Below are 26198 nucleotides of genomic sequence, written 5' to 3'. Positions count from 1 at the left end.
ATAGCCTCTTCAGATTGACTTCTTTCTTTTTTTTTTTTTTAACTGAAAGTTTTTTTCTTCTTCTTCTTCTTCTTCTTCTTCTTATATTATACTTTAGGCTCTATGGTACATGTGCGCAAGGTGCAGGTAAGTTACATATGTATACATGTGCCATGCTGGTGTGCTGCACCCACCAACTCGTCATCTAGCATTAGGTATATCTCCCAATGCTATCCCTCCCCCCTCCCCCCACCCCACAACAGTCCCCGAAGTGTGATGTTCCCCTTCCTGTGTCCATGTGTTCTCATTGTTCAATTCCCACCTATGAGTGAGAATATGCGGTGTTTGGTTTTTTGTTCTTGCGATAGTTTACTGAGAATGATGATTTCCAATTTCATCCATGTCCCTACAAAGGACGTGAACTTATCATTTTTTATGGCTGCATAGTATTCCATGGTGTATATGTGCCACATTTTCTGACTTCTTTCATTTAGCAATGTGCATTTTGTGTTCCTCCATGTCTTTTGGTGACTTGATTGTTCATTTCTTTTTATCACTGAATAATATTCCATTGTATGTATGCAACTAAGTTTATTTATGTAGTTACCTATAGAAGGGCACCTTGGTTGCTTCCAGTTTTCAGCCATTATGAAGAAAATTGCTGTAGGTGTTCATATGCAGGTTTTTGTGTGGATGTAAGTTTTAATTTAATTGGGTAAATATCTAGGAGCATGAGTATAGGATCATGCTGTAAAAGTATGTGTAGTCTGTAAGAAACTGCCAAAATGTCTTCCAAAGCGCCTGTATCACTTTCCATTTTTATTAGAAATGAATCAGAGTTCCTGTTGCTCTACAACCTTGCCAGGATTTGGTATTGTCAGTTTTTGGGAGTTTAGTTACATTAATAGGTAAATAACATTACCTTAGTGTTGTCCTTGTTTACAATTCCCTAATGACATATTATGCAGAGCTTCTTTTCATATGCTTACTAATCATCTCTATATCTTCTTTGATGATGTGTTGTCTCTTTATACTTTTTGCCCATTTCTTAATTGAGTTGTTCGTTTTTCTCATTGTTGAGTAGAAAGGTTTTTTTTTGTTTATTTTGAATACAAGTCTTTTATCATGTATGTGGTTTGCAAATATTTTCTCCAAGTTTTTGGTTCTTGGTTTCTTAAAAGTGTCTTTCACAGAAAAGTCTTTATTTTTAATTTAGTCCAGCTTATTAGTTATTTCTTTTTGGATTGCAGTTTTAGTGTTGTATCTAAAAACTCATTGCTAACCACAAGGTCACCTAGATTTTCTTCTGTGTTATTCTCTAGAAAGTTTATAGTTTTGTGTTTTACATATAGGTCTATCATCCATTTTGAGTTATTTTTATGAATAGTGTAAGGTCTGTGTCTAGACTTATTGTTTTGAGAGGGTATTTCTAATTATTTCAGCACCATTTGTTGACAAGACTGTCCTTCCTCCATTGTATTGCCTTTGCAACTTTATCACATACCAATTGACTATGTTTGTGTGGGTCTTTTTCTGGGCTCTCTTCTCTGTTCCATTAATCAATGTGGCTAGGTCAGGTAGTATCAGCTCTCTAACTTTGTTCTTCTCCTTCAATACTGTGTTACATCTTTGGCCTTTTCATAAAAACTTGAGATCAGTTTGTCAATTTCCATATCCACAAAATAACTTGCTGGGCTTTTGGTTGGGATTGTGTTTAATCTACAGATCAAGTTGGGAAAAACTGACATCTTCATATTAAGTCTTGTTATCTATGAATATGGAATATCTCTCCATTTATTTAGATCTTTGATTTTTTTTCACCAGAGTTTTGTAGTTTTCTTCATTTAGATTCTTTACGTATTTTGATAGATTTTTACCCATGTATTTTCTTTTTTAGTGCTAGTATAAATTGTTTTGCTTTAAATTCAAATTCCAATTGCTCATTTCTGGTATATAGAAAAAAATTGACTTTTGTATATTAATTATAACCTGAACCTTTGCTATAATATTCTCTTATCAGTGCCCGAAGTTTTGTGGTGGTGTTGTTGTTGTTGTTGTTGTTGACAATGATGATGATGATTCTTTGGGATTTTCTACATAGACAGTCATGCCCTCTGTGAAGAATAACAATTTCATTTCCTCATTCTGAATCAGTATACCTTTTATTTCCTTTTCTTGTGTTATTTCTTTAGCTAAGATTTCCAGTATGAATTTGAAGAGGAGTAGTGAAAGGGAGTAGCTTTGCTTTTTTTTCTGATCTTAGAGGCAAAGCATCTAGTGTCTCTCCATTAAGGACAGTGTTAACTGTAGGATTTTTGAAGATGTTCTCTAGTAAGTTGAGAAAGTTTCCCTTTATTCCTCCTCTGGTAATAATTTTTATCATGAATTGGTATTAAATTTGTCATATGATTTTTCTGCATCTACTAATATAATCATATGACTTTTCTTCTTTATCCTATTAGTGGAGATTATGTTAATTGATTTTCAAATGTTGAACCACCCTGGCATACTTGGAATAAATCCAGCTTGGTCATGGTTTGCAACTTTTTTATACATTGTTAAATTTGAAAGGTTAATATTTTGTTAAGAATTTCTGCTCCTATGTTCATGAGAGCTATTGGTCTTTAGTTTTTTTTTCTTGTGATATCTTTTTGAATATTATGGTAAGCTTGGCCTCATGGAATGAGTTAGAAAGTGTTCCCTCTGCTTCTATTTTCTGAGAAAAATAAATTGTTTCCAGAGAATTGGTGTCATTTATTCCTTAAACTTTTTGTAGAATTCACTAGCAAAATAATCTAGTCCTGGTGCTGTATTTTTCAGAATGTTATTAAGGACTAATTCAATTTATCTAATAGATATAGGGCTAATCATATTACCTAGCTCTCATTGTGTGAGTTTTGGTATTTAATATTTAGTGTATTTCAAGGAATGGGTCAATTTATCTGAATTATCAAATTTGTGAGCACAAAGTTGTATTCCAGAGAAAAAGTCTGCTGTCAGCTAATTTTTTGTTCCTTTGCAGATAATTCAGTTTTTGTTGTTGGTGGTTGTGGCTTGATTTATTTAGATACTTGCAAAATATTTTCCCTTTATTTTTGCTCAATTGTTTTTCAAGATTGTATAGATATCTAAGAATGAACTGATATTTACACATTTATTTAACTATTAAGCACCTTACTTAGAAATTTACCTGTGATTGATGAGAAATAAGGTATCAAGGTGTGGGCCAGGTGCTGTGGTTCACACCTGTAGTACCAGCACCTTGGGAGGCCAGGCAGCCGGATCGCTTGAGCCCAGATCAAGATCAGCCTGCACAACGTGGTGAGACCTCATCTCTACTAAAAATAGAAAACGTAGCCGGGTGTGGTGGCCCATGCCTGTGGTCCCAACTGCTGGGGAGGCTGAGGCAGGAGAATCACTTGAACCTGGAAGGTGGAGGTTGCAGTGAGCTGAGATGGTGCTACTGCACTCCAGCCTGGGTGACAGAGTGAGACCCTGTCAAAAAAAAGAAAAAAAGAAAAGAAATAAAGGAAGGAAGGAAGGAAGGATGGAGGGAGGGAAAGAAAGAAAGAAAGAAGGAAGGAAAGAAAGAAAGAGGAGAAAGAAAGAAAAGAAAGAAAGAAAGAAAGAAAAAACGAAACAAAGAGAAAGAAACAAAGAAAGAGAAAGAAAGAAAGGTCAACAAGGTGTTCGGGGCTTTGAAGTATGATTTTTTATGCATCAGGTTATTCCATGAAACTTCTATGCAATTGCTAGCCACCTTTATCTAGAACCAGGAATTCTGTGTGTCTTCACACCTGTCACCAAATACGGCATCAGATAGTGTCACTGGAATGCTTGAAAGGATGTTTGAAAATTCTCATGGACATAGTGCAAGCGAAATAAAATATTTATTATTATATTCATCATGGAATTTAGAGTGAAACAAAGAAACTCAATGCCGTCTTGCAAATAAGGCATACTCACCAATATTTTTTCAATTTATCCGTTGGACGGTGAGGACCCTCTCTACACCTGGTTTATAATTCCTTTGTGATCACCTAACTGAGAGAGTGCAAATTAGGGAAGGCAATCTCCAGGATTCTCAAGGATCGACAATCGAGCTACTATCCCATTAAATCTACTTTCTTTAGCTTTATGCAGATTTACCTTCCCTGAATATTTTTCCTGAGCTTTTATCGTGAGTCATTTCAAGAAGCTATTAATATTATACGGCAATTGCTTGGGGATTGGTTGTCACTTTTTAAACTGTGGTCATCAGGTACCCTCATTTGAGAAATCTTTTTACAAAATTAGTAATTAAAAAAAAAACTTCAGTGTCTTCTAAGAATTAATATGATTCCACTTTTTCAAATTTCAAGAACTATATATCCTGTGTTTTCCTTTTTTTTCTGTGAGGTAGTTCTGAAGCAAATTATTTCTTAAACTGTATTAACATGCATGATACTTTGTTTTATTCTTTCCTTACAATTGTTTGCTTAGTTCTACTTTATTCACTTTATTTCCTGTTTTTTGGCCTCGATAAGGAGTTTAAGGCTGTTCAAGATCTTAGTCAATATTTGTGCTTTTGACTTATCCTTCTTTGTCACAAGATGACCTGCACAGCTCCAAAGATCATGTCCCTCAAACATTCAAAAGCAGGAAGCAGAAGATGGTGTAGGACAGAGGTTCTCCCTGAGTGCCTCTCTCATAAGAGTCCCCAGTGTATTTCCTATAAATATCATTGACCATAGCTGGATCACACTGCCACACTATCTGTAAGGAAGGATGGAGGTGTGAGTATTGGATTTTCTAGGCTTCTGTAGTGGGAAGTAGGCAAGAGAGAAGGTTGAGAAATATCTTCAGGTATTCAATCACCTTGTTTATCCCCAAATGGGATAAATCAAATCATGGTTATTGAACATAAAAATTATTTATAATGACTTCCATAATTGTGTTGGTTGATTATTTAGGTTACTATCTACACACACATACACACATACACACACACAATCACTCACATTCACATGCATACACCCAAGAAAAAGATTTAATGAGATACCTATGTGTGTGTGTGTGTGTGTGTGTTGTATATGTGTATGTGTGTGCATGCATGATTCCTATATGAAGAAAAATTGGAAATAGCATCATAATGAGATGTTAAGAGATACTGTTCACCTTAAATTAAAACCTAAGAAGGTATTTCTGCAAACTTTCAAAATTTCGTACGAGAATGAAGTGCATTGTATGCCCTCATGATAGTATATTATGTATTGTGTACATAACCAGTAATCTACCAGTTTAAAACTTATTATGTAACTGTTTTTATTTAGATGATGTTTTGCATATTATTAAAGATGAAGACTTCAAAATACTGGAGCAAAGACAAGTAGTATTATCAGAAAAAGAAGCACAAGCACTGTGCAAGGAATATGAAAATGAAGACTATTTTAATAAACTTATAGAAAACATGACCAGGTAGAATTCAGGTTGAGAAAATTCAGTCTGATTTATTTTTGAATCATGTAAACTTTCTCTTAAGTCTCGTTTCTATTTAAGCTGCCAAACTCCTCAAGTCTGTAAACATGTTCTGAGTTTACTTCTCTACCAGTCCTGCTCCCATCCCAATCCTCTGCTCACCTGCCTGTCTTCTCTAGTCTTCCTGGAATGTTACTGGAATAGTAGGAAGATCTCAGAGGAAGTTACTGGAGTCCGGCTGAGTTGAACACCAGAAGTCCAGGGTGTACAATACTGTCAAGTTTAAGCAGAGAACTGACTGACTCTCAAGAGCTTTTGTAATCTTATAGTTAACTAGTTCTAGGAAAGAATGAGTTGCTAGAAATGTACTGGGTTTCTTTCTAGAAGAATAACTGAAATAGCAATTGAGGCCGAAATCCTGCAGGGGCATATAAACCAGCAGGACCATGGAAACAATGAAAGAAACATCTACAAGAATCATGGCACTCCCCTTCCCTTCCTTTCTCTGCTTCTATTCTTTTATAGATATGCTCTTGAAAACATATCAATGGAAAAAAATTACAGACCTCTGTTAAAAGATTATTTTACATGTTACATATTTTTGATATATTTAACAATATGCATTTGTATTGCCTATACTTAATTAGCTACTGAGCTACACTTCTTATTACCTCTTCTTTGTTTTCTTTTCTAATAGTGGTCCATCTCTAGCCCTTGTTTTATTGAGAGACAATGGCTTGCAATATTGGAAACAATTACTGGGACCAAGAACTGTTGAAGAAGCCATTGAATATTTTCCAGAGAGGTAGGATTCATACCATGGGTCCCTAGCTGTTTTCATGGGCTCCATTTTAAACACCTTTTTAGATGTAGAGTATTGGAACCACAGCTCTAATCCAAGGGAGCCTCTCAGGAAAGCTGCCTTTCCTGGGGAAGGAGTGGACCGCTTACGACTGGAGGTCCAGCCCAGTGCCAGCCTGAGGATGGCCAAGGATTTGCAAGAGACCATTGTGAGATGCTAGGCTTAGGGCTGGGAGCTAAGAGGTGTATATTTCAGTCAACAGGTCATCTCTTGGGAGAAATATCCACCCCACCCGCTATTTAGGAGAAATTCCTTTGAGACGGTTGTGGTGGCAGCTGTAGCTTCGTTAACTGATCATGAGTGTTAAGACAATGATGACTAATTGAGTATGTACTCTACAATTTAGTGGGAACATTTATTGACTTAGCTTACTGATTAATCTTAGATATCAGCTAAATTTGTAATCAACTTGACCCCTGGCATATTACCTGGTACATAGGGGGAACTCTTTGGATATTTTCTGAGCTTACCTGCTAGGCTTAATATCATCTGCAGGATAGAAATAGTTTCTCATGCATCTCCATATTTGGCACGAAGCTGATGGAAACAAATTGAATTTCAATTCCCTTGAATTCTTCATGCTGATTTAAGGGTAGGATTCAATTCAAAGGAAGAAAGGACACCCCTCATACCCCCTTCAAGTGTGCAAGAATATAGATGCTCTTTAAGGCACTGCAAATCTGACATACATGTTGACACAATAAATCACAATAGTTATGAAGCCTCACTTACATGAAAGCTGAAGTGCTTTCTTTTGGGTAGGATATACTTAAATCTGACTTGTGTTGCATTAACATGTATTGCCCCTTAGTTAGCCCTACTCAATTATGTCTTTGCTTATGTGCTAATGACTGTGAAGGATAAGCATAGAACCTCTGCAAGTGGTGTGAGCAGAGTGCCATGGAATCATTTAATAAAATGTGGCATAGAATGCAATGCATGCTACCAGAGAAAGGGATTGCTATCAACACAAGGCCTGTGCCTGTAAGCACACTGGTCTAGACACTGTGGCACCAAGTGTGGAGGCTCTCAGTTACTGCCCCATCTCCACCCCACTATCATACTGAAAATTTCCACAGGTTCACAATTAATCTTGACCTTTATTTCTAATTGATCCCCACTTTTCCGCTTTCCTTGGCTCCACCCAGCACTTACGGTTGCTTTAGGAATAACTCTTTAAATGGAACTTCACCCCTTTCCTGTGCCTGAATATCAGATTCTATGCTGGCATTGTTTTACCCAAAATATGATAATTTGCATAGAAGAGAAGCACAGCAACCCCTGACTGTTACCTGTTACTCGCTCTATCTCACTATTCCTCCCCCGACATTTTCCAATAATCATGTTTCACAGCATAACGGGTTGGGAGAATGCTCTGCATTGAGTAGAGTAAGTGCTCAGGATGGCTCAGGCTGTTTCATTCAATCATTGTGCAAATCCCTCACCCCTGGCAATCACAGAGTCCAAGGGACTAGGGCTGAAAGTATCTCCAAATTAGAGGTGTGGGAACAGCCAAGGGCAGAATGGAAAGGCCAAGGTGATAAGGCAAAAAAACAAAAACAAACAAACAAAAACCTGAATGAGTCATTGAGACCAGAGAGAAAAGAAGAGGATCTTGAAGCTGGGGACAGAAAACCAAGTTTCCAGTGATGTCAAGAATCCACATCAGTGTTAGCAGGAAGGAACATTATTCACCATAGCTGGAATTTGTTGGGTTGACTGCCCTGGACTGTTTAAAGAGAAAAAAGTGAAATGGGCAGTGAGCATTATTTGCTACTGAAATATGCATAGATAGATAGAAAAACAGATAAAAAGGACAACTGAAAAAATACCAAAGAGCAACAACTGATTCAAGAGATGCATGCTTATTTATAGGAAAGAAAGCATAACAATAAACTGTCTAATCTAATGTGGATGGTCTGGTATTATCAGCATCACTCCTGCCTCTTCCCACAAAGCTGTCCTGTCTACTTCTCTTTTATTGCTGTTGTTGCTCACCTGGAGGATTCCCTTACAGTATCTTCTGGATTTAATGTTTATAATTTTGTATCTTTGGTCTAGAGTCAAATGCCATGTAATGCTTGATAACGTGAAGCATTATCACATGGTGAAAGCCACAGAAGAAAATTTATTTGGAGTTCAATACACACACCATATATTTCAAAGGCATCATCTGATTGCATCTGCAAAATCACCTTCTCAAACAGGTTTTATTGTCATATTTATATTTGAGACAACTAAAGCACAGAGAAGTTAAGCAGCTCCCTAATATCACACAGCTAGCAAGTAATGCAACAAGGATTCTACCCTCTGAGCTTTTTCACTGCACAGGGCATCTATATCAGTCCGTTCTCATGCTGCAATGAAGAAATGCCCGAGACTGGGTAATTTATAAAGAAAAGAGGTTTAATTGACTCACAGTTCCGCATGGCTGGGGAAGCCTCAGGAAACTTATAATCATGGCAGAAGGTACCTCTTCACAGGGTGGCAGGAGAGAGAATGAGTGCCAGCAGGGCTTGTAATACCAGGTGCTTGTAAAACCATCAGATCTTCTGAGAACTCACTCACTAGCACAAGAACAGCATGGGGGAAGCTGCCCCCATGATTCAGTTAGCTCCCACTAGGTCCTGCCCATGACATGTGGGGATTTTGGGGATTACAATTCAACATGAGAATTGGGTGGGAACAAAGCCAAACCGTATCGGCATTCATTCCTCTTTCATAGTTATCTGTCAATTTTCATCGTCATGATGATTTAAATGATCACATCCTTTCTTCCTGATGACCGTTAACCTCCTTGAAAAGAAGTAGCATGTCCTAAGCCACCATGTACTTAACTTCCTTTTGCACAGTGTCAAGATCTGGAATGATTTGCTGTTATTTGATAACTTTTGAACAACTTATATAAATTGTGTTATATTATTCTGTTCTGTTCTAATAGCTTTTAAACCTGACTTCTTTTTCAAAGTTTATGTGCACAATTTGCGATGGACAGTTTGCCGGTCAACCAGTTGTATGGCAGCGATTCATTAGAAACCGCTGAAAGGGAAATACAGCATTTCTTTCCTCTTCAAAGCACTTTAGGCTTGATTAAACCTCATGCAACAAGTGAACAAAGAGGTAAATATTTAAGAATAAAAGTCAGTGTATACATTTTCTCCAAATTTTGTGAACATTTAAAAAATTTACAAGCAGAAAAGCAAAACAGGAAACAGAAAATTCAAAAAAAGAAAAGTTGCGATGAATACTCCCATCCTTCATTTAGATTCAACAATTAACTTTGTCATATTTTCTCTTGCTATCTGTCTCATCTCTCCCTCCCTCATCCTTCTCTTTGTCTTTCTCTTAATCAGAAATGATATTGAATTTTGCTGAAGTCCTTTTCAGAATTTATGAAAATGATGAGTTGTTTTTTCCATGGATATATTAGTACGGAATATCATGTTAATGATATTTCAAAAATTGAACTATATCCTTCCATTCCTGTATAGATGTTGCTTAGTTATGATGCATTTTTAGATATGCTATTGGATACTATTTGCTTATATTTTACTTGTTTTTTTTTTGTATTGAGACTTAAAAGTGAGATTGATCTCTGCTTTCCATTTTTTTGATTTGATATCTATCGGGTTTAGAAATCAATGGAATACTTCATAAAGAATGTGAACATATTTTTCAGTGCTCCAAAAGAGCGTAAGCAGCACTGAGATTGGTATTTGGAGGTCTGGTATAATTTTCCTGTGAAAATATCTGGGTCTGCTGTTTTTTAGTGGGATAATTATTTGATTGCTTTCTCTGTTTCTTTTGTGGAAATTGCTCTATTTAAGTTTTCTATCATCCTTTGAGTAAATATAGTTAAATTATATTTTCCTAGGAAGTTATCTATTCCAGCTATGTAATTTGTAATTTCTTATCATTATTATATTTCCTCCATTTCAGTGATTATTTCTACTTTACCATTTCTTATTTCATTCTCTTTCAAACAATAAAAATTTAATTTATTCATGAGTTCTATGTTTTTCTCTTTTCTAACTACTATTTTTGGTTTTATCTTCGTAATTTTCTTCCTTCCATTTTCTAGCAGTTTTTTCTTATGTTCTTCTTCTAGCTTTTTGAGTCGAATATTAAGTTTATTTATTTTCAACTTTTAATTTTTATTGATAAGAATTTTTAAGGTTATACATTTTCCTTTGATTACTGCATTAATTATAGCCCACAGGGTCTAATGCATAGTGTTTTCATTATCATTATTGATTATTGATAATTAATTATAGAAATTTTGTAATTTTGGTTTGTATTTTCCCTTAGGCCTTTGAGTTATTCAACAAATAAATTATTTTTAAAGAGATTTTTTTAAAATTCTAGTAGAAGAAAAAGCTTGCATTTTTTGAAATTATCATGGTATTGCCGAACTACCATATGGCGAACTTTTGTGAAGATTCTACGTGTATGAGGAGAAAAAATATTATCACTAGTGTCATGGTGAAAAGTTTGAATATAAGATAAAACCAGCCTTACAGTTTGATTCATCTTGATTTATTTTTTCCCAACTTGATCTGTCTTGAATTTGGGGGATCTGTCAGAAACTAGAGGTGTGAGTCACCTGTTTTCAGTATATTGTTGGCTATATTTCCTGTATTTTCTGATTTATAATGGTGGTGGCCATGTTATTTGATACATAGATATTTAAAACTATTATTCATGGTAAATTTAGTTTTTAGCATTACACAAAGTTCTTATTTGTCTCATTTAATGCCTTGGGGCCTGAATTCTGTATTGTTTGCTATCAAGACCACACACCCTGCTTTCTTATTATTTGCATTTGCCTTGTACATTTTTGCCTATTTATTTATTTTTAGCCTTTTTGAATCACTTTTTTTAGGCTTGTCTCATACATAAAATCCATAAAGGCAGATTTGTATTCATGACTTTCTCTCAAAATATATGTTAAACAGCCAGATTCACTGTAATAAAACAGTACACAACTCATGTATTTTTAATTTTTTAAATTGAAACAAAATTGTCCATATTCATGGGATATATTATGATGTTTTGATACATGTACACCTTATGTAATAATCAAATCAGGGTATATAGTATACCCATTACCTCATAACTTTATCATTTCTTTGTGGTGAGAACATTCAAAATCTCCTCTTCTACCTATTTTGAAATATACAATGCAATATTATTAACTATAGTTATCCTACTATGCAGTAGAACACCAGAACTTATACCCATAGACTTATCTCTCCCTATTTCTCCCTCCCCCATACCCTCCCCTCTTCTAGTAAGCACCATTCTGCTCTCTACTTCTAGGAGATCAACTTCTTTAGGTTCCACATATGAGTGAGATCATGCAGTATTTATCTTTTCTGTGCCTGGCTTATTTCACTTAAGATAATGTCCTCTAGGTTCTTCTATGTTGCCACAAATGACAGGATTTCATTACTTTTTATAGCTGAATAATATTCCATAATGTATATACATCACACTTTCATTATCCATTCATCCATCAATTTTTATTGATAATAAATAGGTTGATTTTATTTAGGTTGATTCCAAATCTTGACTATTGTGGATAATGCTGCAATAAACATGTGAGTACAGATATTTCTTCAATGTACTGATTTTATTTCCTTTGGATATATACCCATAGTGGGATTGCTGGATCATATATGGTAGTTCTATTTTTAATTTTTTAAGAGATGTTGAGCCTTTTTTCATGTATCTGTTGGTCATTGTATGTTCAACAAATATCTTTTGAGAAATGTCCATTCAGGTTTTTACCCATTTTTAAACCAGAATCCTTTTTTGGGGTTTTTGTTTGTTTGCTATTGAGTTTAGTTCCTTATATACGCTGTATATTAACCTTTTGTCAGATGCATAGCTTGAAAATATTTTCTTGAATTCTGTAGGTTTTCTCTTCACTCTGTTGATTTTTTCTTCACTATGTAGAATTTAGTTTGATATAATCCCATTTGTCTAGTTTTGCTTTTGTTGCCTGTGCTTTTGAGGTCTTACCCAAAAAAAATCACTGCAGAGACCAATGCTATGAAGCATTTCACCTATATTTTCTTCTAGTAGTTTTGTTGTTTTAGGTCTTACAGGAAAAAAATTTAGTAGATGAGATAAACTTACATAATATGTTTATTTTATGTTAATAATATGTTTAGTTTCAAACATATTATTTTAAGTTATATTTACTTTACATTCTATTTTTCATTACTGTTGTTCTTCTCTGTGTGGTCTTTTACATTTTCTTTTGTGTTTGAGAAATTTATTTGTTCTGGAAGCCATTTTTATTGCAATATGTATCAGGGTTGTCCAAGGGAAAGAATATAGTCATGGGTTCTTAGTTTCTGTTTCTGATTGGGCCAGTAAAGCCCCTTCCTCATCCTTCTTTTCTGGTTATCACTAGAGACAGAAACTAAAAACCATGACTTTGGGCTGCTAAAAGCCTAAAACAAAACACAACAACAACAAAAAAAGGTGGGATGGATAGGCTTGAAAGTTCACTCTTCTTGACTGAGTGCCTATTATTTGTTTTCTCTGCTTTAAATGATATCCTATTACCTTTGTGAAAATTAGGTACTTAATCTACTTTCTCATTTCTTGAGCTATTCTCATATTTTTTGAACTTGTGTTAGATGTTAAATGTACTTTGTCAGAAAATATATTATTTACATATATGCTGATAGAAATAATCCTAGGCTCACATTTTTTTTCTTGGAGTTTCTTGACAGGGTATCTCTATTCTTGTTTCCTGCATTTCTTTCAAGAAACCTGGTGCCATATTGACTTTTGTTTCATTGTAAGTAATATGGTGTTTTGCCAGAAGAAAGGGTTAATTTTTGTTTGTTTCTCAAGTCTAGTAGTTTTACTAACATATGTCTGAGATATGACCACTCTTGGTTTCTTTTTCCAGATGCATGTTAGTCTTTTTCAATGTCTAGATTCTTATCTTCTCTTATTTCAAGATGGTTTTCTTGCCTTATAGTTTTAAATATTAGTTCTGTTCCATTGTTCTTTTGTTTTTTCTTTAGGGATTTCACCAACTGGAACTAACAGGGGATTCTTTTGAAGTTTCTGAGTATTTAGATTGACTTACTCAATTTTTAGTTAAAAATATTCTCTTTTGGTATGATGAAGTCAAATTTCTTAAATAAATATAGTAATATATATTATTTAATTATATATATACACAGATATGTACACACACACACCTACATACACACACACCTACATACACACACGTGTAGACATGCTTATCTTTGCCTAACTTCTGTATCTATCACTTTCCCTATTGACTTCTCTTTCTTTATTTTGCTTTCCTTTACTTGGCTATTTTTACTTCTGTTCTCTATGTCCTTCTCTGTATTTTAAGTTACATTAGACACCTAGTTTATTTCTGTTATTTTATCTTTGTCTTTTGTGAGTGCAGCTTTTATTTCACATCTACTTATTGCTTGGCCATTTCTAGTTTTGAGTTTGAAGTTTTGATTTATGATTTATGATTTTTTTAATGTTCAAACTGTTTAATTCACATTAGGGTGTTGTGTTACAGTTTGGGGGGTATTTGCCATCCTTCTGCTGGCTTTCTTTCTTCCTCCTTCCCTTCCTCTTTCTCTTTCTTTTATTTATTTCTTTAACAGGGGAATAAATTTTTTAATTAGCATAGTAATTTTAATTTTATCTTTTATAATGGTTCAGTAAAGATTAATAAGGGTTTGGGTTAGCTCATTTCATTTCTCAGCTCAGATTTTCTCTTGGTTTTGTATGAATATAATTAGGTAGTTTCTTAATAGGTAGGGCCTTTGCAGGGGGTGAATCTGTCTCACTACCTACAGTACTCTCTGTTTATCTTGAACGTTAACCTGAGCCACTTGCTGTCTTTATCTAAGAACTGTAAGAGACTTTTCTTTTCCAAGGTGCCTCCTTTTACCAGGAAGTATTGATTTCCAAAAACTGCATTAGTCTTCAAATACCTTGCTTGCAATGCCACAATCACCCACTCCTACCCTAATTCATTCTTCATGGTGCAAAGGAAATTATCGTTTTAGAACACAGATCTGAATATGTTCTTGCTTAGAATGCTTTAAATGTTCCTTGTTGTTTTTAGAGGAAAGTCCAGATTTCTTCACAGGGCATAGCTCTTGATAATCCTTCTTCTGCTTACTTGGCCAACTTCATCTCCAGTACATTTTCACCCAGTCACTTCTTCCTGCCCTCTGCACTTGGCATACAATACTCACTCTGGCTGCAATGTCCTTTCCCTACTTGTCCACTTGGTGATCACACCTTATTTTTTCCATGCTTAAGACAAAGGTCAGTGTCTCTGTGAAGTCATCCCTGACCTCTCCAGAGAAAGTTAATTGTTTTCTCACCTGTGGTTCTGGGGACCTTATATATTACTCTACAATAATGATCACTTTCTCATGATATCTTTATAGGCCTTGCTCTCTGTTGAGACAGTTAGTCTCTGAGGAAAGGTTTATGTTTTCTTCCCTTTCATTTCTGCAGTGCCTGTCTTAGGGCAGATCCTGGCGACTTCCCTTCCAGCAGGAGAGGTCCAGCCTTCTCCAGGCTGTCTGTTGGTTATAATCATATTGCCTTTAGCTCCCAGACCACTCTATGTGCTTTTAATCTGGAGCAAAGAAGAGGCCGTTTTACCAGAAAGCTCCCAGTTTCTTAGCTGGTTCACCTTTGCCTCTAGAATGTAGCCCTCAAAACTTAGGCTGTTGGTGAGATTTTGACAACATTTGCTTTGTTTAATTCCCTCGATGGTACTCTGATTCTTCAGGGAGAAGAGTTCAGATTGGCTTTATCCTTCAATCCATATCTAGCAAGAAATTCCTTGGCATTTGTAGTATGAAGGTGAAAATAGATCTTTATTCTTAGCATGAGAGCAGGTCCCTTCCCTGTCTACTCTTGTGGCCTACTAGGTGTTTCAGGTGGTTTCTGGAAAGGTGAGCCTCAGAGACTGAAAATCTACATTAACATACTGAAGTTCTGAATGTCAGTTCGGTGCTTTGGAATTTTAATTTAGTTTGGCAGAGTTTTGCCATGTTAAACCACAATATGCAAGTTAAACTCTCGTTTTCCTTAGTTATTTCAGTCTACTCGAGTATGGAGGAAATGTGAAGCAATCTGCAATATTATCAAATATCTGTTTTTCTTAGAGCAGATCCTGAAGATGGCTAAGGAAGCTGGATTTGATCTGACACAGGTGAAGAAAATGTTCCTAACTCCTGAGCAAATAGAGAAAATTTATCCAAAAATAACAGGAAAAGACTTTTATAAAGATGTATTGGAAATGTTATCTGAGTAAGTTTCTGATACATAATTATTTGCATTATAAAAGTGGTAAATGTGCATTATAGAAACTTTGAAAAACGCAAAAATTAATTAAAACATTTCATCTAATCTCATTCATGAAAAGACATTCTGCTAACATTCATGGTTCACCTTTTTTCTATTTCCTTACCTCCCTCTCTATCTTCTTTTCTCTCTCTCCTTCTCTCTCCTCGCTCCCTTTCTTTCATATTTTCTTCCTCCCTACTTTCCTTTCTCCCTTCCCTTCCCTTCCCCTCCCTTCCCTTCCCTTCCCTTTCCTTTCTTTTCCTTCCTTCCTTCTTGTTTCTCTAGGTATTCACATTAGATATAGAGGCTGCCTCAGTTCAAACCGCTGCTTTGCCAACATACTTAATTGTTGCCTGAGTTTCCTTATCTGTTGAATGGTAATAATAATAGTATCTATCTAATAGGCTTGTTGGGAGGGCTACATAATTGATGTGTTGAAAGTACCTAAAACAGTTCATGACAGATATTAAACACTTGATAAATGTTAGCTATGATTATTCACATCGTTTTTTTACATGTGTTGATACCTTGTAAAACTGTGTATACATAATAAGATAAATATTACTATAAGAAATACACTCTTTTAAAACTCCTTCTACATGATACATCTGTTCCTGACAACACATACTTTTATAACCACTGCATAGAAATTAAAGGCTAACATTTATTGTTTCCTTAATTCCAGGCCTTGTGATGAGCTGTACACACTTTATTTCATTTGACTCTTATAATAATAACTCTATGAAGTAGTTTTACTAGAATTTCCACTTTGATTTTGAGAGAACGTAAGCCTAGGGCTAGAAGTTGTCCACAGTCACAAAACTAGTGTTTCGGGAGTCCTGAACCCAGGGAGTCTCTGCTTTTAACTGCTGCTTTCCAAAACTCTCTTTTACACAGAGTTCATAATTATGTGAACATCATTATTGATTTACTATGAGTTAAATGTCTTTTCTGTTTTATATATATTAAACATCAAAGATTTTCTATATAGTCTTGCTTTGCAATACAATATTTCAGTCAATAATGAATTAATGTACAGCGGCAGTCCCATAAGATTATAATGGAGCTGAAAAATTCCTATTGCTTTAGTGACATCATGATCATTGTAATGCAGTGCATTACCATTTCTGTTCATATATGTTTAGATACACAAATAACACTGTGTTACAGTTGTCTACGGTATTCAGTATAGTAACATGCTATACAGGTTTATAGCCCAGGAGCCATAGGCTAAACCAGATAGCATAGGTGTGTAAGAGGCTATTCTATCTAGGTTTCTGTAAGTAGATTCTAGGATGTTTGCACTACAATGAAATAACCTAATGTCACATTTCTCAGAATGTATCTGCATTATTAAGAGGTACATGACTGTATATACACACACACATGCACACACACACACGAGTGTATGAAATACTTATAAGAAACCTCTTTAATTGCACATCTTCCCTTTTTTCAGTTCCTGACCATGTGTCAATGAGTTTAGGAAGGCAGAATTTATAAAGTTAACAAAATTTAATGGAATATATGTGCTATTTAGATATAAATAATAAGCAGAAGCCTAGGACCGCACAATGACAGCTTAGAAAACTAACTTTCATACTTATTGCAGGTTGCATTTTCTGGGAAGCTGGAAGAGTTTCTTGTTCAGGCTATTGAGTAAGGATTCCACGAGGAAGACATGGCAAAGAAGCAGGATGGGGATGACAGCAAGTCAAGATGTAGCACAGACCATACAACAGCTTCTGCTAACCACAGCTAGATTGGTCTATCAGAGTTGTCCAGTATTGGCTGAGATGACCAGGCTGTTGTATGCTCACATCACTCAGTTACTTGAAGTAGGCCGTCCTGGCAATGAGGGTGGCCTGAGCAAGGTAGCGGTCTTAACTGGAGGCAATCTCTGAAGGGGTTAGAGGCCACAGGACAACCATAAAGCAACAAGCCCTGAATCCATGACAATGTCTCTATTTACAGACCTCAAGGTAGCAATATAATAAGACTTCATTGACAAATATTCTCTAGGATTAAATTATAGCACTCACCTTGCATATAAACCTATTAGAAGAGGGAGAAATGAAAAAAAAGAAAGTACATGATTGCACTGATAAGGACAAAGAATAAAGAGGAGCTCCCTGGCCCAGGCTGCAGTGTTCTGTCTTTAGCCTTGTTTGCAGTGTCAACAGTTTTCAGTAGGCTGGGTCTTCTGAAAGCACCATTATTTGCAGGGGTCCATCTATGGTCATGATTCTGACCAAGTGGAATGCTGTTGCAGAATGGAGACGATTGATGGGCCCAACAGACCCAGAGGAAGCAAAAGTACTTTCCCCTGACTCCATCCGAGCCCGGTTTGGAATAAGTAAGTTGAAAAACATTGTCCATGGAGCATCTGATGCCTATGAAGCAAAAGAGGTTGTTAATAGACTCTTTGAGAATCCTGAGGAAAACTAAAGTGTATACTGTGAAGTACGTACCTGTTTAATTATTATTTTATTTTATTTGCTTGTTTCAGTGACTGAGGCTAGGACAAACCTGTCCTAAAAAGAGAAGAACTTTTCCTAAATTCCTGAATCAAACTTTATTTCCTGTGAGACACACTGTTCTATTGCATAGTAGCCGCACAGCCTCAAAGCTGAGCCTTGTAGATGCTGATGACCTGGGGATTCTGGTTGCTTGTAACCGGGCTGAGGATGCTGCATCCAGGCTGCAGGGATGGAGACAACAGGGCAAGCAATGCACCCATTGGTTCACACACCTTGGTCTTGAGCTGTGGTGTCATCTACCATGATATAAAAAGCCTCATGCAGTCCCTCTACTTAACTCCTTTCCACTTCTCCGCTTTGAATGGCCAAAGTTTCTTTGTTTTTATTGTTATGTGTTCTAAAAAACAAAAACAAAAACACCAAACAAAACAAAACAAGACAAAAAAATGGGATACATGTGCGTAACGTGCAGGTTTGTTACATAGGTATGTGTGTGCCATAGTGGTTTGCTGCACCTATTGACTCGTCCTTTAAGATCCTTCCCCTCGCCCCCCACCCACCCACCAGGCCCTGGTGTGTGTTGTTCCCCTCTCTGTGTCCATGTGTTCTCAGTGTTCGACTTCCACTTATGAGTGAGAACATGCAGTGTTTGGTTTTCTGTTCCGGTGTTAGTTTGCTGAGGATGGTGACTTCCAGTTTCATCCATGTCCTTGCAAAGGATATGATCCTTTTGATGGCTGCATAGTATTCCATGTACCACATTTTCTTTATCCAGTCTATTCCTGATGGGCATTTGGGTTGGTTCCGTGTCTTTGCTATTGCAAATATTGCTGCAATAAACATATGTGTGCATGTGTCTTTATAGTAGAATGATTTCTATTCCTTTGGGTGTATACCCAGTAATGAAATTGCTGAGTCAAATGGTATCTCTGGTTCTAGATCCTTGAGGAATCACCATACTGTCTTCCACAATGATTGAACTAATTTACATTCCCACCAACAGTGTAAAAGTGTTACTATTTCTCCACAGCCTCACCGACATCTATTATTCCTGACTTTTTAGTAATTGCCTGAATGGCCAAAGTTTCAGTGTACAGTGTACAATGATTGTACAGTGTACAGTGATTGAAAAACTCACAGTCACTTTGGGCTGGTGGGAATATAAAATGGTACATCTTCTGGATAATCGTTTGGCAGTTTCTTAAGAGGTTAAACATAGAATCGTTATTTAGCCCATCAATTCTATTCCTAGGTGTATTCCCAAGAGAACTGAAAACAGGGACTCAAACATATACTTGTACAGTAATGTTTATAGAAAAATGATTCAGAATAGCCAAAAGGAAGAAACCACCCAAGTGTCCATTAACAGAACAATGAACAAAGTGTAGTATAAAGATACAATGGAATATTATTTAGCCACTAAAAACGAATAAAGTATTGATGCATACTGCAACATGGATGAATCTCAAAAAAATTTTGCTAAATGAAATAGACACAGAAGAACACATATTGTATGTTACCACTTATATGAGGTACCTAGAATAGGCAATTATAGAGAGAAAAAGTAAATTATAGCTTGGGGCTGAAGGAAGGGTGAAATTGTAAGTTATTGCTTAATGGGTACAGATTTTTTTTTAAGTTGACAAAATATTTTGGAAATTGTTTGTGGCGATGTTTGCAAATCATGTAAATGTCATTAATACCATTGATTTGTACACTCAAATGGTTGCAATGGCAAATTTAATACACACACCCCCTGTCATATTGCCAGGATAAAAAAATAGTAACAAAAATAGTGAAATAAGGGAGAATGATTTCTCAGACAAGCACAAAAAGCTCTTGCAAGAGAACTCTTCAAAACCCCTTCTAAAATGATACTAAATTAAGTCACTGTTACATTTTTAAAAGAAAATGCATGTAATCCTAACATCGAAACCCTTAATTAAAAGTAAGCCTTTATGGTGGGAGTGTAAATTAGTTCAACCATTGTGGAGGATAGTGTGCTGATTCCTCGAAGACCTGGAACCAGAATTACCATTTGACTAAGCAATCCCATTACTGGATATACACCCAAAGGAATATAAATCCTTCTATTATAAAGTTACATGCACGGATATATTCATGGCAGAACTATTTACAATAGCAAAGTTATGGAATCAGTCTAAATGCCCATCAATGATAGACTGGATGAAGAAAATGTGGTGTATATATGGCATGGAATACTATGCAGCCATAAAAGGGAATAAGATCATGTCCTTTGCAGGGACATGGACAGAGTTGGAAGCCATTATCCTCAGCAAACTAATGCAGGAACAGAAAACCAAACACTGCATGTTCTCACTTATAAGTGGGAGCTGAATGACGAGAACACATGGACACATGGGGGGGAACAACACACACTAGAGCCTGTCGGTGGGGGCTGAGGGAGGCAGAGCATCAAGAAGAATAGCTAATGGATGCTGGGCTTAATACCTAGGTGATGGGATGATCTGTGCAGCAAACTACCATGGCACACGTTTACCTATGCAACAAACCTGCACATCCTGTACACGTACCCCTGAACTTAAAATAAAGTTGAAGAAAAAAAGTAAGCCTTTAATAAAGTTCTTAAACAGATAGTAAATAAAGGAAATTTTGTTTCAAACAAAATATAACAATAACAACAAACTCCCTAAACTCTTTCTTGGGCATCTCTGACCTGAGAGTCCTGCTGAACCCCCAGCTGCTCCCCCAGGCCACCCCACAGCCCCCATCTTTACACTCCAGCCTGTCCATCATGTTCAGAATGAGCTGCACAATCAGTCCTGGTATTTTTCTCAGCCCCTCCCAATTCTCTTCCTAACTTTTGGTTTAACCAGTAATTCTGAATCCTTGAACGGGTTGGGTAGAAAGCTTACTCACAAGTTAGTATTTTTAACCCTGCCACAAATGTTTGTTCATTAACTCATTGCTCTGTAAATGTTTGATGACTACTTGCTCAGTCAAGCTGTCCATAGGTAAAGGTTAAGGCCCATCTCCCAGCTCTGTGATTTATGTGCAAAACTTCAATATGGAAACTGATAACTGCTTAAAGATTAGTGTACAGCATTGTCATTTATTTTATTAAGTGCATTCTTTCTTTCCTAGAACTTTGAGAAGATAATACATAAGTTCACATCAATATACAACCATTTGGCACAGCTTCCTGGGAGGAATAATAAGAAAAACATGCTTTGGAGGAAAATTCACCTCAAGATACAAAAATGAATGGCTATGCATAATAACAATAAAAATGTATTCCCCAAACAAATCTTAATGTTTCTTTTTACCCGATCTTCCAGAAAAGATTTAAGGTATATAAATGCACACAATATACGAGATAATTGAGGGAGGAACATGGAATGTGGGGGGGAAGAGAGTAGGCAAGATCAAGTAAAGCCAGGAGTGGAGTTAAATACAAATGCATACTGCCTAATGTATATTTAAAATTGGTCAAAGTTTTGACTCCAAATTTCCTTGCAGAAAATGAGGAAAAGGATGACATGTAGATTTATATAGTTTGCAAACTATAGTACAGTCCAGCAGTCCAGGCAGTGTACCTAATTCCCTGATGGTAAGATAATGCAAGAAGGTACTAAGCCAATTTTGTTTTTCTTTTTGTTTCTTTTCCTCTCTCACGATGTACTCTGAATGATGTTTTCTGCAGTGGTATGCTCTTCAGCCCATAGCCAGAGTAATGTGTTGTTCCCAGCATGTTAGCCGTGACACCCTCCTTTTCATTCCACTCAGGAAAAATATTAGATTGCACATGAGTGAGAATAATGTTGCTGAATGATTAACTTTTCAATCTAACTTCTTAACTCCAATATTAATAAAAGTAAGATGCTCACAAGCTTTGATCCTTCTGCGTTAGTAACAGATTACTCACTGCAATACTTCCATATTCCAACATAATGTTTGAGGAGCATGCCTGGGAACAGTGTTAAATTATACAAAATCTAATTACGTACATAGGCGTTATCAGTAAGGATATTTCTCAATCTTTCTCCAGAATGCATTAAAAAATAAGGTAAATCAATTATCGGCTTCCTTTAGAATGTGCAGAGAAATAAGTACAGTCAGTATCTTCACCTTCCTCACTTCCTTCACCATCCCTGCTCCCGCAGGTTGAATATTATTATCTGATGCTTTCCATGGCCTGATAGTATTTGGATATTCATAATATGATTGTGCTGAGTGGCACACTGCCATTGCCTCAAGAATGATCCATATCTTCGAATTCATTGGGGGCAAAAAAAAAAGAAAAAAAAAAACTCTCTTAAAAGTGATATTGTATTTCACCAGCAGATGGCAAGCTACACTCAGTTGTGTGTATATGTGACTAAAGCTGTACAAAGATTTCATACACAAGACATAGAGAAAGTCCATTTCTTTCTAATTGAAGTAGCTAGAAATCTAATAATCAATGTCTAAAGAGACTTATCCAATTAAGCTTCAAGTTGAGTTCGTCTTGGTCTTGAGGGGATTGTATTCAGTGGGTGGAACACAGCAGCAAGAGGTAGGCACGTAAGGACTGGGGTTAGCAGTACTTGGAAATATCTCCTTGCCTCTGGCGGAGAAAGATTTTAAAAGGCTAGAAAGTCACCAGGGCTTCTGCTAAATGGGCTGGTCTTGAATTTCAGCTGGACTTTAGGTAGTAAAAGCATGGCCTGGACCACTGTGGCTGAGGCAAGTAAGGCCTGAAAAATCAGCAGGAAAAGTTGGAGCTTGAGGCTAAGAACTGTCAGCTGATGAGATACCCAGGAGGGTGGGGATGTGGGTCTGAATTCAGGGACAGGCTCAGTAAGTAGGCAATGGGACACCTGTGCAGAAAGTGCCTCTATCCCATCAGCCAAATACATGAGGATGACTTCGCTGGGATGAGGTCAGTGTCTACATGAATCCCCCCAGACAGAACAGTCCCCATTCTCTAGGACTGGCTCAGTCATGCACCTCGATCCTAAAGCCAGAGTCTCTCTGATGGCTACACCCAGTCCATCCAGCCCAGTTCCGTGACAGGACACCCAAAGCATTCTTCATTTGAGCCTAATGCTCTCCAGTAACTTCCTTGGATGCCCTGTGGAAGATGGACAGGTTCTGTAAAATATGCTGTCCTCCATTTGTGGCCCTCTAGCTGGACTGTCTTGGTGCCCTTGCTGGACACTAAAAGGGATTCCTGACACTGATGCCTATCTGAACTGTGTCTGAACCTGCTCAACCACTGGATGCTACTTTGGATGACCTCCAAAGCCAAACATTTTATGCATTCCAAAAAGGGAGAAAGATGACTCAGCAATTGTCTGCCAATTTTCAGCTGCTGAACTATTTCAATGACATAATAAATATTTTAAATGATTATAATTATTATTAAAATGTTAGTGAATTTTAGAAGTCCGTTAGTTTGAATCAACAACATTATTTTAGATTTATTTTGGTACCATGGTGAAATTTTATTCATAATACCATTTTTTTGCTTAACTTCAGTTCTTTGCACCTTGTTGTATTATTGAAGTTCTTATAATTTTATGAGATTTAGGAATAGTCCTCTGATTATATGCCCTCCCTGTTAGCTGAATATAATTGTTAATAAACAATTTAATTGTTTTCCCTTTTCATAATATGTCATTTAAGTGAGCCATACTGGCCATTAGAAAGTTGTTCTCATTGAGATACTGCAGCTGCATGTTTTAGTTGTAAAATTGTTCTCATACAAATATCACAACTAAATATATTAGACTTAGGCTGTAAAGGCAAAATTACACACCATGGCTTTGTTCTTGCCATTAATTACCTCTTTACAAATATTTTCTTACATTCCAGTAGACAGAAATTTCTCTCAGGTAGCAAAGCAAATAAATACTGTAAGTTCTGTAGTGGTGATCAACATATTCTTTCTTCAATAAATTTGAAAAGAAAAAGACATGAAAAAGCATGAAGACAAAAGTCCAAGGCTTAGGGATTAAATAGTGTATGGCTGCCAGTTACAGAAATTGACAGAGACATTCTGTTGCTTGACACTACTTTATAGTTTGTGCTGGAAAAGTGTGGTGGTCAAACTTTAATATTTTTATGATTGTCATAGTGTGATGAGTATGAGAATGTGAATCACAACCTCCAGTTGCAGGGGCCATATTGACAAGGATTCTAGCTCTGCACCCTGAAATTCACTGCCACCTTTGCAGCAAGACCACACTACCTATGGGTTGCTCCCAGTCAGTGACTGAGCACAACAGGATACTTAGAGCTACCCAGGGAGAAGAGGGACTCCTTTGACTGATGACTGGCTCAAGACTCCCAAATAACTTTGCCAAACTTTCCTTAGACTTTACAGCAGTCTGGAATGCTCCTACCCAACCTTTCTTCTCTCTTCTCTCTCTCCTTCACTCAGGGTGGACATCCATTGTGTTCTGACAGCTCTCCCAGTCCTACCCAGATCCCTCCCCATTCTCTCTCACAGGCGTTTTGCACATTTAATTCTGTTTTGGCATTTGCTTCTCTGAGGACCCAGATGAAAACACATATGATCAAGGGAATAGTTTTCAAATTAGCATGTCTCAATGTCTTTAAACAAAACTGCATTCTATATATATCCCTCTCTGATAATATTTTTGTAGTATCTGATAGTTATAAAAGTAACACATGTTCCTTAGACAAAATATGGAAAACCTTTATGGCTTGCATTCCTTTTTTTTTTTTTTTTTTTCTTGAGACTGAGTCTCGCTCTGTCACCCAGGCTGGAGTACAATGACGTGATCCTGACTCACTGCAATCTCCGCCTCCCCGGCTCCAGAGATTCTCTTGCCTCAGCCTCCCAAGTAGCAGGGACTACAGGCGCCCACCACCATGCCTGACTAATTTTTTGTATTTTTGGTAGAGACGGGGTTTTACCATGTTAGCCGGGATGGTCTCGATCTCTTGACCTTGTGATCCACCCGCCTCAGCCTCCCAAAGTGCTGGGATTACAGGTGTGAGCCACTGCACCCAGCCTATGCCTTGCACTCTCTTATGGCCACATTTTTTATGGTCTTTAGTACTCAATAATGAAGGAAAGTTATTTGTGTCACAAACACCTATCCTACCCTGGCATGACTTGGGAACCACAAGTCCACTTTCACAAATTATTGGTAAAATAAACTCTGATACATCCAAGCTATGCAGCTGTCCAATATAAACCTACTGTTGCATTCTTTACGTGGAGCAATTTTCATGCTGCCTTATTAAGTTCTTACACAAAAACAGAAGCAAAACCCAGAAGGATTCACACCAAAATGCTAGTTTTGACACTTTGAGTAGCTACTTTTATATTTTAGGGTCTTTTTGTTTTATTTCATGTTTTTGCTTATCTCTGTTGTTTGAATAATAAGGGAGGATATTCCATTGCTATCCTAGGGTTCAGCGTCTTCTTTGGAGTACTTTAAATTAAAGTAGATACTCTATCTTGGGTACTTCATTCATCTGGAGAACATGGCATGCTGCTTTATCAGTTAAATCACAAAGTTGACAATTAACTGATATTATGGCTAATAATATCAGTTAATTACTGATACATTGTTGGTTGGCATGCCTGTCACTATGATGTAATACATCTTTCAGTGTAAACTGCTTTTCAAAAGTATTTTCCAATAGGAAATATGGTCAGTATTAGCATAAATCAGACTATAACAAGAAGCAGAAATTTGTTATCCTGTTGCTCTTTCTATGGTGATAAATAAATAGTCCCTCTAGCAGCCCAGATTTATGTGACCAGAAAGTCAGTGGACTTTGGACTGGTAAATCAAAATTCAGGAAATTTGAGGGCCCAGATCTGTCTCTAGCTATGTGCAAGAAATCAGACAAACTTACACAACCTTTCTTTAACAAGCAAGGTTATGACTTCTGAGGTCTTATTCAACCTTTTCATTCCATGATTCCAAATAACCATTTTTGCTTTTTGAATTGGTAATAATAGCAGATACATCCTTGCAGTAAAAATGTGCTCTTCTTTTTCACTCACGGACTGGTTACCCCAACCAGAAACACCCTCAAGCTAGTAAGAGGTT

General features: G+C 36.6%; 1 protein-coding gene across 9 annotated transcripts in view; it reads left to right on the top strand.

Moving 5' to 3' along the window:
- Positions 1–21426, top strand: part of NME8 (NME/NM23 family member 8) — a 52174-nt gene extending 30748 nt beyond the window's left edge. For 8 of the 9 annotated variants that reach the window (XM_054495678.2, XM_054495676.2, XM_054495672.2 and 5 more), the window contains 6 exons: positions 5292–5436; positions 6134–6241; positions 9267–9418; positions 15481–15625; positions 17887–18124; positions 21268–21418. In XM_054495678.2, coding sequence (XP_054351653.1) covers positions 5292–5436; positions 6134–6241; positions 9267–9418; positions 15481–15625; positions 17887–18109 — 773 coding nt within the window. In that variant the 3' untranslated portion in view covers positions 18110–18124; positions 21268–21418. Of the gene's footprint in view, positions 1–5291; positions 5437–6133; positions 6242–9266; positions 9419–15480; positions 15626–17886; positions 18125–21267 lie in introns of all 9 variants that reach the window. The other variant, XM_054495670.1, reaches the window with a different exon arrangement.
- The last annotated feature ends 4772 nt before the right edge of the window (positions 21427–26198 follow it).

Source organism: Pongo pygmaeus, chromosome 6 (assembly GCF_028885625.2).
Source record: "Pongo pygmaeus isolate AG05252 chromosome 6, NHGRI_mPonPyg2-v2.0_pri, whole genome shotgun sequence".
Classification (NCBI taxonomy): Eukaryota; Metazoa; Chordata; class Mammalia; order Primates; family Hominidae; genus Pongo; species Pongo pygmaeus.
Note: the sequence above shows the minus strand (reverse complement) of the source record. Positions and strands in the feature narration are given on the sequence as shown.